Source organism: Polypterus senegalus, chromosome 3, assembly GCF_016835505.1.
Source record: "Polypterus senegalus isolate Bchr_013 chromosome 3, ASM1683550v1, whole genome shotgun sequence".
In the NCBI taxonomy this organism is placed as follows: Eukaryota; Metazoa; Chordata; class Cladistia; order Polypteriformes; family Polypteridae; genus Polypterus; species Polypterus senegalus.
The window spans coordinates 87,901,821-87,919,505 of record NC_053156.1 but is presented as its reverse complement, the minus strand read 5'-3'; the positions used below and the strand labels follow the sequence as shown (position 1 = coordinate 87,919,505).

The 17,685-nt window shown below is 40.4% G+C and overlaps 1 protein-coding gene across 5 annotated transcripts in view; it reads right to left on the bottom strand.

Moving 5' to 3' along the window:
* snap91a (synaptosome associated protein 91a) overlaps positions 1-17,685 on the bottom strand; it is a 247,694-nt gene that overhangs the window by 88,625 nt on the left and 141,384 nt on the right. For all 5 annotated transcript variants that reach the window (XM_039747584.1, XM_039747581.1, XM_039747580.1 and 2 more), the window contains one exon: positions 16,670-16,711. In XM_039747584.1, coding sequence (XP_039603518.1) covers positions 16,670-16,711 — 42 coding nt within the window. The remainder of the gene's footprint in view (positions 1-16,669; positions 16,712-17,685) is intronic.

Sequence of the window (17,685 nt, the reverse complement as noted above, 5' to 3'; positions counted from 1 at the left end):
ATCCAGTAGCAGAATTATATTTTAAAAAATGTGTCCCCCTTTTTTCAATGTTTCTCTCTCTCTCAAAATAGAGATAGTTGAAATATCATTCTTTTTGTTCTTAACATCAGCCATATCATACATATTGCATACTAGGGATTTTTCCTGCCTTGCATTCAAACCTGCTGGGCTAGGCTCCAGGTTTCCTGTGATCCTAATCTGGATAAACAGGTATAGATAATATATATATTGTTTTTAATCTCAGATGCTTTCTCTGTCATTTTGTGCCCGTCCATACACCTATTACCTGCTCTTACTCTGCTTATTAAGGGTTTACTGCTCTTATGTATGGGCTATTCAAGACTCACTGCCGCTAACTTTCACACTACATGCTTGTTTTTCTTTGTTTTCCTTAATACAGCTAGGTGGGGTCTGCACACTGATTCAAATCTAAGAATCCTGTTCTTCCTAAGCCCCCGTGATTTTCATGATCACACCTGAGAGAACACAGTAGAATCTGTTTGCTGATGTTTGATATCTTTGCAGGCTTGTGGGTGGCAAAACTCTGTCTATAAATTGTATGTGCCTGAGAATCAGAGATCAATATGGCTGGTAGAAAAATAAAGCCCAGTATGGGAGAGGTTTTGAATGCAACATTGAAGGCATTCATTATAAGCACATTATGTTGGAGTAGAATATGTTGTGTGCTGTAGACAATTTGAGTAAAAAACCCTCAAACCTTAAAATTCACCTAAATTTCATTTCAAATTGGCCCATTCTGGGCAATAAAAGGAAGAGATTAAAAGTGCCAACAGTCAGCACAGATTTGTTTGGCACAAATGATATTGAAAATATTTTTAAAAAATTTAAAAAATTATAAAATTAAACATTAAAAAAACACATAGTAAACCACATAGTCTAGTAAGCTTCCACTAACATTAAACTCATATCCAAATCCGTTAAGTGTACAGTTCTGTCTGAGTGTGACACAAAATGAAACTCCATAGGAGCTCCATGCCATAATTACTAAAACTAAAACTGAAACTAAAAGATATAAAAATAATATAGAAATGCCTTTGTGAAATAAAAACTAAATTAAAGCTAAAAATACACGATGAAGGAAAACTAAAACTAAACTGAATTTCCAAGTAAGGTCAGAAAAAAATATAGAAATAAAAACTAATATAAAAAGGCAATAACTATAATAACCTTGATGTGTATCTATCCCTGCCTAAAAAGCATAAGGCAAAAGCCAGCCATGGCTGGAATTTTAGTCCATACCAGGGAACACTCATAAAATACATTCACGCCAAGTGAATTTTGGACATGACAATTAACCAAACATTCACATGTTTTTGAATTGGAAGTAAATTAAAGTATTCTGGTAATGGGGAATGTCTTAACTCTATAATGACAGACTCAGACTCTGGCCCAAGGGCCTGTGAGGAAGAAACCCTGTTAAACACAATACCATTATTCCAACCAAAGCCTGTTCAATAAATATCAAAAAAATAAAAAAAAATAACCCCATTATAGAGTCTACCAATATAAAGGTTTTCTCTCTCTGGGTGGAGACAATACAATTTGTTCACTCAAAAACAAATGAAAAATTTAGAAGCCTGTTCACTGCAAAATTACAGAAATGCAGTATACACTAATAATGCATTAATAATTAATAACGCAAAACAGCAATTGAATATGTCAAGCATATGCTCAGAATTAGCCTATGGATTTAGACTGTGCACAACTGAACACAGCAAGTGGTTTACCCAAGGAAAACATAACCAAAAAGAAAACAAATGTGATACGATATGCCTATGCAAGCAGAAACTTGGTAGTGTGGTCATATCAAGATTTTCACATTAGCTAAAACTTAGCAAAAAATCCCAGCTTGCCTGATTGGTTAGAACTGTTGATAAAGTAAGAGAACATAACAAAAATATAAAAGTTTTTTCTTGGATATGTTGTGTAAGTTTTACATATATGAGATTAAGGTCTGGTGAATAACTGATAGTACATGGTCAGGTTACCGGCTCTTCAGTGTTACAGTCTTTAAAAGGTGAGTTTTCAGGGTCAGAATCTTTGAGATCAGCAATGATTCCAGCATGCAATACCTGGGTTATATTTTGGTAATAAAAAAATAAAGTCAACACATAATCAAATCAAAAAAGGAAAAGCAGAACATGAGATATATAACTTTAGCCTGTTTCATTCTAGCATATAACTATTATCCTTCCCAATTATGGCAGTTTTAGATCTAACACAGCTAAAAGTTAAAATACCATCTGAGAAAACAATGAAAGTGAGTCCCTTCACACCTACTTTGTCTTATAAGACTCAGGACCACCTCTGTAGAATAAGATTCCCAAAATATTTAAATAAAAAAAAACTACAAAAAATTAAGATCTCCAAAATTTCACTTTGAGATATATATTTTACAACCTCTTTATATGCCAAAAATCTACCATATTGTACAGCAGTATAGGAAATATGTATAAACTGCATGGTTTAGTCATCTCTTGATGAAAACAAAGTTTCTGTGAATTGGCTACATGCATTTCCTCCTTAAACAGATTTTGGTGCTATTTTGGTAAATACATTTTAAAGGCAGTTGGTAATTCCTGAGCAAGACACTCAGATTCCTTATTAGATTTATAACCAGAATTCTTGATTCCAATAAATTATCGCCTTTACTTAAAAAAGCCAATGCTTAGAATCAGTTTTGCTTTAGAATTCAGTAGTCTGTTCTTTAGTTTTTCCTTTCTTTGTAACTATTTTAGCTATTAATACTAATTTCAAGCATGAAAATGTGCTATATAAATAAATGCTGCTACCAATGTTGTTGTTGTAGTCATGCTCATTTTCAAAAAGCACAGGCTTTTAAGATCATATTAAATAACCTAACCTCAAACATAATACTAATCCTTTCAGATAATTCAAATAAAGTTGCACTTGTGCAAACCACCAGTAATTATTTTCTACTAGTACCCTAATAATTTAAGAATCTGAAAGTTTTAACATCCAAAATGTAATCAGCAGTCAATTTCTTTATGGTCCTATATCACAATAAAGCTACATTAAAATAATAAATGAGAATTTACAAAACACTAAATCTATAGTACCATCTTCTTTATTTAAGAAACAAATGGGAGAAATTCATTTAACCACACAACAGATATTTAGATAAGTTATTCAAAAGAGAGGGAAACACAACAGTAAATATTAGCTACACAGTCTGCTTGTCTTCTTGAGCCCTGGTAACCTGAAGCTATAAAAGAATGAATAATGAATTTGTCTTCGCTGCTGTAGAATTCTTATTAAGAATTTCTTTATTTTGCATTTTTATTAGACTAGATATGTCATCAAAATTAAAAAAATAACTAACTTAGTAAAAAAAAAACTTTCAGGTTCATTGCAGGACATATTCTCTTTTTGTATTTCTTTTATAATTAAATTAACATTCTATGTGGCAAAAAAACCCAACAAAATTACATTTAACAGAATACATGAACAAGTTCTTTGTAATTTAATATAAACTGCTAGAATAAACTGATTAATGAATTTTCCATCAATCTGCCTATTTTCTCTGACTGTGTTTTTTAGTTTGCTCACATTGTATCAAACTAATATTTTCATAACACCTTTAATTTTCCAAATGGTGAATTTCGTAACACATCTTACATGATGACTTTGGACCTAAAATCGCAAAAAGGATTTTTAGGTACATTAGCATACAGTGGCATGGCAACAAGATAGGCAAGGCAGGCCATTACCAAGGGCCCTGAACTGGGTTAGGGATCCAAGAGCATTAATTTACATAAGCACTAACTGCAATGACAAATTTGAATGAACATCCCTTTAAGCATAACATCAAGCCACTGCAAAAACACAGTAGTAAATACCACCCTTAAGGGGGCTCAATGTCCATTTCAAGAGTGTTTGATAAATGTTACATTTTAGTAAACTCAATTGTAATCAGTTTTTTTTTAGAAATCATGATGAGGATTTACATTTCTGGAAGCAAAAAGAGCAGAAAGTAGCAGGACAACTGTAAGTAGTAGAAAATCTGTAAAGTTGATTCAATTAAGTATGCCCATATTTAATCAGAGGGGGTTAGACCTGCACAGCGGAATTGGCACAGGAGTATCTTACACACTCTGAACGAATGGGTGAAATGTTTAATGGCAGCAGAGAAGAATAGTTGATAACTTTTCTAGACTGAAAAAGTAAGTGAACCCATCAGTAAAAAAAATTACAGTTGGAAATCAAAGGCTTGAACTTGATCATCCATCCAGTGGTGAAAACTTGAAAAACAAGTAGCAGTGAAGCAGCTAAACACAGAGGGCACAGAAGCAACTGGAGACACCTTGATAATGATGAACTCTGCGCTGAATGTAAATTGAATTTTTTCTGTCTGTCAGGTGCCTATTCATATATTGTGTGTTCTGACACCTGCAGCATCTACAACTTACAGTGCATCCGGAAAGTATTCACAGCGCATCACTTTTTCCACATTTTGTTATGTTACAACCTTATTCCAAAATAGATTAAATTCATTTTTTCTCAGTATTCTACACAAAAACCCCATAATGACAACATGAAAAAAGTTTACTTGAGATTTTTGCAAATTTATTAAAAATAAAAAAATTGAGAAAGCACATGCAAGTAAAGGCAAGTATTCACAGCCTTTTCCATGAAGCTCAAAATTGAGCTCAGGTGCATCCTGTTTCCCCTGATCATCCTTGAGATGTTTCTGCAGCTTAACTGGAGTCCACCTGTGGTAAATTCAGTTGATTGGACATGATTTGGAAAGGCACACACCTGTCTATATAAGGTCCCACAGTTGACAGTTCATGTCAGAGCACAAACCAAGCATGAAGTCAAAGGAATTGCCTGTAGACCTCCGAGGCAGGATTGTCTCGAGGCACAAATCTGGGGAAGGTTACAGAAAAATTTCTGCTGCTTTGAAGATCCCAATGAGCACAGTGGCCTCCATCATCCATAAGTGGAAGAAGTTCAAAACCACCAGGACTCTTCCTAGAGCTGGCTAGCCATCTAAACTGAGCGATCGGGGGAGAAGGGCCTTAGTCAGGGAGGTGACCACGAACCCGATGGTCACTCTGTCAGAGCTCCAGAGGTCCTCTGTGGAGAGAGGAGAACCTTCCAGAAGGACAACCATCTCTGCAGTAATCCACCAATCAGGCCTGTATGGTAGAGTGGGCAGACGGAAGCCACTCCTTAGTAAAGGGCACATGGCAGCCCGCCTGGAGTTTACCAAAAGGCACCCGAAGGACTCTCAGACCATGAAAAACAAAATGATCTGGTCTGATGAGACAAAGATTGAACTCTTTGGTGTGAATGCTAGGCGTGACGTTTGGAGGAAACCAGGCACCGCTCATCACCAGGCCAATACCATCCCTACAGTGAAGCATGGTGGTGGCAGCATCATGCTGTGGGGATGTTTTTCAGGGGCAGGAACTGGGAGACTCGTCAGGATAAAGGGAAAGATGACTGCAGCAATGTACAGAGACATCCTGGATGAAAACCTGCTCCAGAGCGCTCTTGACGGCGACGGTTCATCTTTCAGCAGGACAACGACCCAAAGCACACAGCCAAGATATCAAAGGAGTGGTTTCAGGACAACTCTGTGAATGTTCTCCATGGCCTCTCCAAACTCCTCCCATGCCCGAGTTTTTGCCTCAGCAACAACCGAAGCCGCGTTCCGCTTGGCCTGCCGGTACCTATCAGCTGCCTCCAGAGACCCACATGACAAAAAAGTCCTATAGGACTCCTTCTTCAGCTTGACAGCATCCCTCACGCCGGTGTCCACCAGCGGGTTCGGGATTGCCGCCACGACAGGCACCGACCACCTTGCGGCCACAGCTCCGGTCAGCCGCCTCAACAATAGAGGCACGGAACATGGCCCATTCGGACTCAATGTCCCCACCTCCCTCGGGACGTGGTTGAAGTTCTGCCGGAGGTGGGAGTTGAAGCTACTTCTGACAGGAGACTCTGCCAGCCGTTCCCAGCAGACCCTCACAACACGTTTGGGCCTACCAGGTCTGACCGGCATCTTCCCCCACCATCGAAGCCAACTCACCACCAGGTGGTGATCAGTTGACAGCTCCGCCCCTCTCTTCACCCGAGTGTCCAAGACATATGGCCGCAAGTCCGGCGACACGACCACAAAGTCGATCATCGACCTGAGGCCTAGGGTGTCCTGGTGCCAAGTGCACATATGAACACCCTTATGCTTGAACATGGTGTTCGTTATGGACAATCCGTGACGAGCACAGAAGTCCAATAACAAAACACCGCTCGGGTTCAGATCGGGGGGGCCATTCCTCCCAATCACGCCCTTCCAGGTCTCACTGTCATTGCCCACGTGAGCATTGAAGTCTCCCAGCAAAACGAGGGAATCCCAGAAGGTATGCCCTCTAGCAACCCCTCAGAGACTCCAAAAGGGTGGATACTCCAAACTGCTGTTCGCATACGCACAAACAACAGTCAGGACCCTTCCCCCCACCCGAAGGCGGAGGGAGGCCACCCTCTCGTCCACCGGGGTAAACCCCAATGCACAGGCTCTGAGTCGGGGGGCAATAAGTATGCCCACACCTGCTCGGCGCCTCTCACCGGGGGCAACTCCAGAGTGGTAGAGAGTCCAGCCCCTCTCAAGGAGATTGGTTCCAGAGTCCAAGCTGTGCGTTGAGGTGAGTCCGACTATATCTAGCGGAACCTCTCGACCTCGCGCACTAGCTCAGGCTCCTTCCCTTCAGAGAGGTGACATTCCACGTCCCAAGAGCCAGTTTCTGTAGCCGAGGATCAGACCGCCAAGGTCCCGCCTTGCCACCACCCAACTCACATTGCACCCAACCTCCTTGGCCCCTCCCATAGGTGGTGAGCCCATGGGGAGGAGGACCCACGTTACCTCTTGGGCTGTGCCCGGCAGCCCCATGGGTGCAGGCCCGGCCACCAGGCGCTCGCCATCGAGCCCCACCTCCAGGCCTGGCTCCAGAGGGGGGCCCCGGTGACCCGCGTCCGGGCAAGGGAAAACGTCCGCAGTTTTTATTTTTCATTGGAGGTTTATTGAACCGCTCTTTGTCTCATCCCTCACCTAGGACCAGTTTGCCTTGGGTGGCCCTACCAGGGGCATAAAGCCCCGGACAACATAGCTCCTAGGATCATTGGGACACACAAACCCCTCCACCACGATAAGGTGACGGTTCAAGGAGGGCGTTCACTGTCGTGGCGGCAATCCCCGAACCCGTTGGTGGACACCGGCGGTGAGGGATGCTGTCAAGCTGAAGAAGGAGTCCTATAGGACTTTTTTGTCATGTGGGTCTCTGGAGGCAGCTGATAGGTACCGGCAGGCCAAGCGAACGGCCGGTTGTTGCTGAGGCAAAACTTCGGGCATGGGAGGAGTTTGGAGAGCCATGGAGAGCGACTTTGGACGGCTTCGAGGAGATTCTGGTCCACCGTCCGGCGTCTCAGGAGGGAAGCAGTGCAGTGTCAACACCGTATATAGTGGGGATGGTGCGCTGCTGACCTCACTTCGGACGCTGTGGGTGGTGGGAGGAGTACTTGAAGACCTCCTCAATCCCACTAACTTGCCTTCCAATGAGGAAGCAGAGCCTGGGGACTCTGAGGTGGGCTCTCCCATCTCTGGGACTGAAGTCACCGAGGTGGTCAAAAAACTCCTTGGTGGCCGGGCCCCGGGGCTGGATGAGATCGCCGGAGTTCCTTAAGGCTCTGGATGTTGTAGGACTGTCTTGGTTGACACGTCTCTGCAACATCGCATGGACATCGAGGACAGTGCCTCTGGATTGGCAGACCGGGGTGGTGGTCCCCTCTTTAAAAGGGGACGGAGGGTGTGTTCCAACTTTAGAGGGATCACACTCCTCAGCCTCCCTGGAAAAGTCTATTCGGGGGTTCTGGAGAGGAGGGTCCGTCGATAGTGAACCTCGGATTCAGGAGGAACAGTGTGGTTTTAGTCCTGGTCGCGGAACAGTGGACCAGCTCTTCACCCTTAGCAGAGTCCTGGAGGGTGCATGGGAGTTTGCCCGACCGGTCTACATGTGTTTTGTGGACTTGGAAAGGCATTCGACCGTGTCCCTCGGGAATCCTGTGGGGGTGCTCGGGAGTATGGGGTACGGACCCCTGATAAGAGCTGTTCGGTCTCTGTACAACGGTGTCAGAGCTTGGTCCGCATTGCGGCAGTAAGTCGAGCCCGTTTCCAGTGAGAGTTGGACTCCGCCAGGGCTGCCCTTTGTCACCGATTCTGTTCATAACTTTTATGGACAGAATTTCTAGGCGCAACCAGGGTGTTGAAGGGGTCGGTTTGGTGGACTCAGGATTGGGTCACTGCTTTTGCAGATGATGTTGTCCTGTTTGCTTCATCAGGCCGTGATCTTCAGCTCTCTCTGGATCGGTTCGCAGCTGAGTGTGAAGCGGCTGGGATGAGAATCAGCACCTCCAAATCCGAGCATGGTCCTCAGCGGAAAAGGGTGGAGTGCCCTCTCAGGGTTGGGGAGAGATCCTGCCCCAAGTGGAGGAGTTCAAGTATCTCGGGTCTTGTTCACGAGTGAGGGAAGAATGGAGCGTGAGATCGACAGGCGGATCGGTGCGGCATCCGCAGTGATGCGGGCTCTGCATCGGTCTGTCGTGGTGAAAAGGAGCTGAGCCGTAAGGCAAAGCTCTCAATTTACCAGTCGATCTACCTTCCTACCCTCACCTATGGTCATGAGCTATGGGTAGTGACCGAAAGAACGAGATCGCGAATACAAGCGGCTGAAATGAGTTTCCTCCGCAGGGTGTCTGGGCTTTCCCTTAAAGATAGGGTGAGAAGCTCAGTCATCCGGGAGGGGCTCAGAGTAGAGCCACTGCTCCTCCGCATCGAGAGGAGTCAGATGAGGTGGCTCGGGCATCTGATCAGGATGCCTCCTGGACGCCTCCCTGGTGAGGTGTTCCGGGCACGTCCAACCGGAGGAGGCCCGGGGAAGACCCAGGACACGCTGGAGGGACTATGTCTCCCTGGCCTGGGAACGCATTGGATTCTCCCGGAAGAGCTGGAAGAAGTGGCGGGGAGAGGGAAGTCTGGGCCTCTCTGCTTAAGCTGCTGCCCCCGCGACCCGACCTCGGATAAGCGGAAGAGAATGGATGGATGGATGGATGGATCTGTGAATGTCCTTGAGTGGCCCAGCCAGAGCCCAGACTTGAATCCGATTGAACATCTCTGGAGAGATCTTAAAATGGCTGTGCACAGACGCTTCCCATCCAACCTGATGGAGCTTGAGAGGTGCTGCAAAGAGGAATGGGCGAAACTGGCCAAGGATAGGTGTGCCAAGCTTGTGGCATCATATTCAAAAAGACTTGAGGCTGTAATTGCTGCCAAAGGTGCATCGACAAAGTATTGAGCAAAGGCTGTGAATACTTATGTACATGTGATTTCTCAGTTTTTGTTTTTTTAATAAATTTGCAAAAACCTCAAGTAAACTTTTTTCACGTTGTCATTATGGGGCGTTGTGTGTAGAATTCTGAGGAAAAAAATGAATTTAATCCATTTTGGAATAAGGCTGTAACATAACAAAATGTGGAAAAAGTGATGCGCTGTGAATACTTTCCGGAAGCACTGTAAGTGTTGCACAAAACATGGATACACACATTGGCTGAATGTTAGGTTTAAAAACAAGGCTTTACCTTACTTAGACAGTCAACAAATGAGGACTTTTTTGAAATCTACAGATGTGTTAGCATATCCTAGTCAAATAATTAATTGTAATCCAATAAGGACTTTCCTGTGTGAATCTCAATTACAAGCAAATTCTACAGAAATATAACATCTTTTTTAGAGACAGCTTTAATGAGTTAAGCTTTGAGTGCAGATGTTGACCCATGAACCAGGCAAAATCATCAGAAAGGCCTCACTCCTACCTAGCAATTCTGAAACAACCTTCACGTTTTTTGTCTGCTTAGAAAAGAACATGAAAGATGATGAATGAGAGAAAAATAGAAAGGATGTCTTTCTGATGAAGCAGGCTATGCATGTTTAGTTTTTGACTCTTTTCTGATGTGTCCCTGAAAACCTTGGCAAAATGTCAGTTCATATTTTCTGCCCCATGTTAATTAGCACATGCAATGAAAATACTGATGAAATATTGATCAGTCTTGAGGACTCAGTCAGCATTTTAAAATATAAAACCATTTTACAGTCCCTCCCTTTCAAAGATCCAAGAGGACAATGGGAAAAGAATCTCTCAGTCAACATGTCAGAAAAGGATTGGAAGGTAGCAATACACAGAATTGACTCGAGCTCCAGATGTGCAAAGCATACAATTATTCAACTTAAAGTTATATATTGAGCACATCTCTCTTGCTTAAAATTGTCCAAAATGTTTCCAGGGAAAGATCCAACCTGCAAACGTTGCAATCGAGCTCCAGCCTCATTAAGCCATACGTTTGGGTCTGTGCCAAATTAACAACATTAAGGAGTATTTACTTTTTTACTTATTAGCTTTGTAAATGAATTGTATTATTATTTGCATTACAAATTTTGCATTTATCATGTTACTTTATATCTGTTTATCATAAAATTAATGGATGTGTTTATTAAACTTTCTCTATTGATCTTAATAAATTTAGACTTTATTTAATGCATTTCACCTTGTCAATATTCAAGGGAAGAAGAGTTAGAGGGCCCCATTGAGTTTTTTGCCTAGAGCACTTAGAGTCCTTAGAATTACCTCTGCCAGTACAGGTTCATATTGTTTAAATGTTTATATTCTGAAGCTGAACCCTCACTTGTGCTACTTTCTTTTGCTTCTGAACAATCACCTAATAAATTTAAACTAAACATCTGCAGTTACGGTACTGTTCAAAATACATTTACTTTAAAGTGGGCTAAACTAAAACAGCATTGTAGTCAACCTGGTATTTCGGTCAAAGTAGAGCTCCTAAACTTGAAGATTCTACTCTCCTCCTATAGATGCAGTTTATTCTTCTGGTGGTCTTCAGAATGTGGAGACCTAATAAAGAAACAACTTCATAAAGAATTTCCTTCCCTTTATGGAACAAGACCCATTGGATACTGGTTTGAGAGGGTAGCTTAATGGATACTGGATACTTATCCCTAGAAGTAAAACAAAATATAATTGAAACTGCTGTGTTGTGTAGGGCTTCCAGGAAGTGGAATACTATAGCAACCAGTCATCCAAGACCTTAAAAGAGTCCAGAAAACGGATCGACTGTAAATGCAAAATTCACAGAAAAGGCACAGGAGGCTAGCCCTTGCTGTTTAAACAGTACTATTTCCTAGTGTCTTTTTAGTGCACCTTTTGAGTTTGGAGAGGTTCAGCCATGCAGGTGGTGTACCCTGTAAAGGAGGCAAGATAATGTTAGAGCTTGTAGATAAGTGAAGCAAGGACTCAGCTTGAAGTACAAAGTAGATTTGTTCTGTGGGCAGGAGAGATGAAGTACAGTATGCTTTGGCTGGAAAGCATGTTTTTTGCTCCCATACACATTGAGCCATCTAAGTATGTGTTTGGTTGTCTCAAGATTTAAGAGATTTAAAGGGTGCCTTGTAATACTTATAGTTGTCTAGATAATATATACATATGAAAAAATTTGAGAAACCCTCTCAGCCTGCGTAATAATTTACTTTCAACACAAAAATACCAATGTTATGTCTTTCATTTCCTAGGAACATCCGAGTACTGGGGTGTTTTCTGAACAAAGATTTTTAGCAAAGCAGTATTTAGTTGTATAAAATTAAATCAAATGTGAAAAACTGGCTGTGCAAAAAGTTGGATACCCTTGTAATTTTGCTGATTTGAATTCATGTAACTGCTCAATACTGATTACTTGCAACACCAAATTGACAGGATTAGCTTGTTAAGCCTCGAAATTCATAGTCAGGTGTGTCCAATCATGAGAAAAGGTATTTAAGGTGGTCAATTGCAAGTTGTGCTTCCCTTTGACTCTCCTCTGAAGAGTGATAGCATGGGATCCTCAAAGCTACAAAAAGCTAACTGAGAGGTTTAAACTGTCAGTTTCAACTGTAAGGAATGGAATCAGGAAATGGAAGGCCACAGGCACAGTTGCTGTTAAACCCAGGTCTGGCAGGCCAAGAAAAATACAGGATCGGCATATGCACAGGATTGTGAGAATGGTTACAGACAACCGACAGATCATCTCCAAAGACCTGCAAGAACATCTTGCTGCAGATGGTGTATCTGTACATCATTCTACAATTCAGCACAATTTGCACAAAGAACATCTGTATGGCAGGCTGATGAGAAAGAAGCCCTTTCTGCACTCAACAATGCTCATTTAGACAAGCCAGATTCATTTTGGAACAAACTGCTTTGGACTGATGAGACAAAAATTTAGTTATTTGGTCATAACAAAAAGCGCTTTGAAGAACACCTCATTCCAAGAAAAACACCTGCTACCTACTGTCAAATTTCTTGGAGGTTCCATCATGCTGTGGGGCTGTGTGGCTAGTTCAGGGACTGGGGCCCTTGTTAAATGAGTGTTGGATGAATTCAACCCAATATCAACAAATAGTTCAAGATAATGTTCAAGCATCAGTCACAAATTTGAAGATACGCAGGGGTTGGATATTCCAACAAGACAATGACCCAAAACAGTTCGAAATCTACAAAGGCATTCATGCTGAGGGAGAAGTACAATGTTCTGGAATGGCCGTCACAGTCCCCTGACTTAAATATTATCGAACAATTATGGGATGATTTGAAGCAGGCTGTCCATGCTCAGCAGCCATCAAATTTAACTGAACTGGAGAAATTTTGTATGGAAGAATGGTCAAAAATACACTCATTAAAGGCTATATGAGGAGTCTAGAGGCTGTTATATTGGCAAAAGGAGGCTCAACTAAGTATTGATGTAATATCTCTGTTGGGATGCCCAAATTTATGCACCTGTCTAATTTTGTTATGATGCATATTGTATACTTTCTGTTAATCTGATTTTACATATAACTTGATAAATATTTTATAATTTAGGCAAAACAATGTCATTTAGTGTTTACCCCAAACCCCCAATCAAGACTGAGTCTCTTTGCATTTTACGACTGTGTTGGGAGAGGATGTGTCTTAAACCAGTTTGGCAAGTATTTCTCTGCTAAAGTCTTTCAACCCCCCGCAAGGAAGCCAGATTGTTTAACATATGGTTTGGAGGCAGGTGTTAAGATCTTCTATTTCCCCCATTGGTCTGAGGTATGGCTGTTTGGAATTGGCTTGTCTCAGAGGCCTTTAAGTACCATGATGTCCTATTGGTTGTAGGGGTTGGACAGAAAACCCACACATTTGCTTGCTTTCTCTCACTCTCTCTCTCTTACTAACCAACATGTTCTGAAAGAAGCATCTCTTGCTAACCTGTGATGTAGAAGTATCTCTCTCTTACTAACATCTGATGAAGACCATCACATCATGAACTGACAAGAACAGCTCAATGAAGAGCACAGATTCAGCCATATTGATGAGGCTTAAGGCCTGTTCTGAAGAAAGCTGAGCCCCAATGATGCCTTAACTAGAGACATTAAGTAACTACAAGTCTGTGTGCCACCTGAACTACAAATCACCATTTAATCAGGTTGTATGGTTGCCAATATTCAAATGTACTTTGCATTTTGTTATTATTTATGAATATTATCAATAATACATTATTTTATGTGTAACTTAACTCCTGCTTGTCTTTTTACAACATCTAGTTGCCTGAGTTTATAGATATAGAAGGGAAGGTGGGGATAAGTTATCCTCTTTAATAAAACCCCTGTGTGCGTCCAGGTGTCCATGTATGTGTGTCTTCTGGTAAAGTGCGCATGCACAGGGCCACACGGCACGTGTTCAGTCTCTTCCTGTGCATTCCCTGTGCAGAGAGAGAGACAGACACACATATAGGTGCGCGAGAGACAGACACACACACACAGGCGCGCGCGAGACAGACACAGACACACACACAGGCGCGCGTGAGACAGAGACAGACACACACACACAGGCACACGCGAGAGAGAGAAAGAGAGACAGACAGACAGACACACACACACACAGACACAGAGGCGCGCGTTTAAGAGAAACACATACGCGAGAGACAGACACACACACACAAGCACGCGTGTGCATTGTTGCAATGTTAGTTTTCTTGGTTGTTTAATAAATTATGGATTTTTCAAACGTTAATTTTTTTCCCTGTGCTTAAAACTCATTAAAAAAAGTGTTTTTAGCGAGTGGGTTGTAAGGCTATATCGCAAACTCTTGCAGTGTTAGTTTTCTCTGTTGTTCAAGGTTTTGTTAGTGTTGTTCAATGTTTTTACATTTAGTTTACTATTACGCTGTGCATTCAATGGTATGATTATATTTGTGCTTAAAAACTTAAAAAAATATATATTTACATACAATTCATATGGTCTGGAACGGATTAATTGTAATTACATACAATCCTATGGGGGAAATTACTTCGGTTCACGATCAAAATTGGGTTACAAGAGTTTTGGAACGAATTATGGTCGTGAACCGAGGTTCCACTGTATTACTGTCAGACAAAATTACAGGCATTTTACGACAATACAAACCAGTATTACTGAGAGAGAAAATTAAAGGCACACAATACAGTGACGCATACAAGGTCCCTTGCCATTTAATATAGACTGTTCCTACTAATGTTTATGAATTACTGTTCTAGCGCCCGTTATTGTAATGGGCTTAATGTCTAGTATACAATAATACCATATAAACAGTGGTAAGTCTGTGAGATTAGGCATTCTAAGGCTACATAATAATACAACAGGGGAAAGTAGAGGAATTATATATTACTCTACCAAGATAAAACACCAATAAACTACTGTTTCCATAAGGCATGTCATATATTAAAAGCAAGTTGCTATTTTGAAAGCTCTGCCAATGATAAACAAAAATCCAAAGAATTAAGAGGGGTTCCCAAACTTTTTCATACGACTGTATGACCCAAAAGCACATTAAAGTAAAAACCACATTAGTATTATGCCTGGAAGAGCGTGGTATTGCTTTTTATGTGAAAAAGATAATAAGCATCTTATTTAAAAAAAGCAAAAAATACCATCAGAGTAACTAAACTGCAGAAATACACTGTAATTACAAAGAAATTAAAAATGACATAATGGTGGTACTATGTGTAGGGCACTATATAAGATACTGAGTTACTGATTGATTTAAAACCACATTTTCAAAAAATCACTTAGTTATCTTACTTGGACAACAGTTAAAGTATTTCAATGTAAATTCCATAGAAGTATACCACTTTGAAGCCAAACATTATCTATTACTGTATATGGTTTACAGATTTAAAATAAGCACATTCTAACAGCAACAAAATACTGTGAATAGAAAGACAGAATTTAAAAACACCACAAATTCATAAGATATTAAATAAATCCATTGTTAAAGAGAAATACAACATGATTAAGATAACACAAGACATCTTATATTCATGGTGCAGGCTTCTTGTTTATTTTACTTAATTGAGAAAGACAATTTCTGACTCAAAGTACAGGATATGTAGAGAGGAAATCACAGACTGAGTGCCATCCATACCTTGCAACAAAGAGAAGCTGACTTTTAACTTTAAATGTGAATGATGCGATACTATGGCACATCGTAAATAAATAAATAGGAACTGTGACTTCACAAGCAAACTGCAGCAAATGCGCAGTTCATAGAATGGCAAAGCGGCAGTGCATCTGCATTTTGCTCCTTCAGTTTCCTGATGCAAACAGTAAATCAAAAACATGCATAGTCACTTCTGGCATTTTCTGTTTTTAGCTTTTGCTCTAAGTCCTGATTAAGCAAATCAACCTGCTCCTAGTAAAACATATTAGTGCATGCTCCAGTGCAAATCATTAGACTGCTCAGTATGCATGGATAGAAGAGTAAGAATAAATAGGGTTTTCACAATACTAAAGTCTTAAATTCAACTATTCATAAAATTCCTCCTCATTCTCTTTGTATATATTATACATTTTAGCTATCTTTTGCTAGAATGTGAAAAATATCACAAGAGCATAAACAAATCACTTCAATGATATTAATATTATGGAAACCCTATGCTCTTATTTCAGTGGACCATGATAGTTTTTTATTTCAAAATATTAAAAGTATTTTTGATCAAGGCCCACTAAACAGGAATGTTATGTGCATGATGTCCTGATTCACATTTTCATTTTAGGAACTTCCTTGCGTGTTACTCTTGATTCTTCTCTTGACCTTTTATTTTTTTCATTTCTAAAGCAGTATGCACTACTCACACTCTCAATCTTTGTGATCAATCTGCATCTCTGCAAGTGAGAAGAGAAGGGGCATTTTTTTTCTTTCTTTCACCATGGACAGAATGGCGAAGCTACATGGAGGCAAGAACAAGCATCATGTGCTCTCCTCCAATCACACTGTTGCCAACTTTACATGAAAAAGATGATATATAGGAAACAGGAGCTTGCAGTCTTTGGCTTGCATATGTTGAAAGAACCAACAAAGATTAAAAAAAAGAAAAATGAGTTCTTGTATAGTATAAATAAATCCAACACAAATGGTAATTTGAACTGCTAACAATCATCAGACTACATCAGTACAACAAAGGCTTGTGTCCACATTATCTTACAGGTACAGCATATTATGCTGACTTGCAGTAAAAATGTAATACTTACATATGTGAGGTCAGGAATGTCACCTTTGTCAATTCCTACTTGCTGTACAAGAAAAAGAAAATAAACACATATATATATATAAATAAATGGAAAGAGTAAAAAAAATGTTTAAACTGTACCACATATTCTTAAGTAATACAAATAAATATATTTACAAACTAGACACTCTCACCTTGCATGACCTTACAAAATATAAATACAATATGTAGATATAGTATCCTACAAACATTTAAAGAAGTTATGCAATTGAGTATCCTACAGACATGAAAAGAACTTCTTCAATTTCTAACAGGGCATGAATTTTAATTTTTCATGTATTGAAAAGTATTTTTTCTTTGATTTGCACATGGCTTCATACTTCATTTTGATCAGCTTTTCATGTTATGGGCTACAATGAAAAATCAACCAATTAAAGTAGCACAACAAAACTTCATCATCATGAGTAGAATGCAAAAATCACTTTTGGCAGAGGTTGGAGCTTTTTTTTTTAGGATTTACTTGAATAGGCATTACATATGTTAACAGAATGTTTTTCTCCATTTTTTCTTGCAGGTTTCCTCTTAACCTATCAAGCTGATTGGGAAGCTTCGGTGAAAAGTAACAAAATGTGTAGCAAAACTCAGGTATACTTTGTATTAGTCATTCCGGCATATTCATCAACCTGTTCAGAAACCACTCCAGCCTGTTAGCTTTATGCATACTAAATCTATTTAGCTGGAACAGAAAGTTTCATACCAATGCACAATCCTTTAAAATATGTTGCAAATACTCCATGAATTTGCCTTTATTAGGCATAACTTATGTTTCCATATTTATAAGTTTGTCCCTGATATTGAAAGCCATCTCTGCATCATTATTTTGCCACCATAATGCTTTATGTTAAATGCTGCTACATGCAGAAAGAATTTCTCTTTTGTAGCACAGCATGAGCCCAAGATTTAAATTGTTTTTTCAAATGACCAAAGCATACTTTATGATATGCTTTCTGAGACTGCCTCAGGCATTTTGGCAAATTC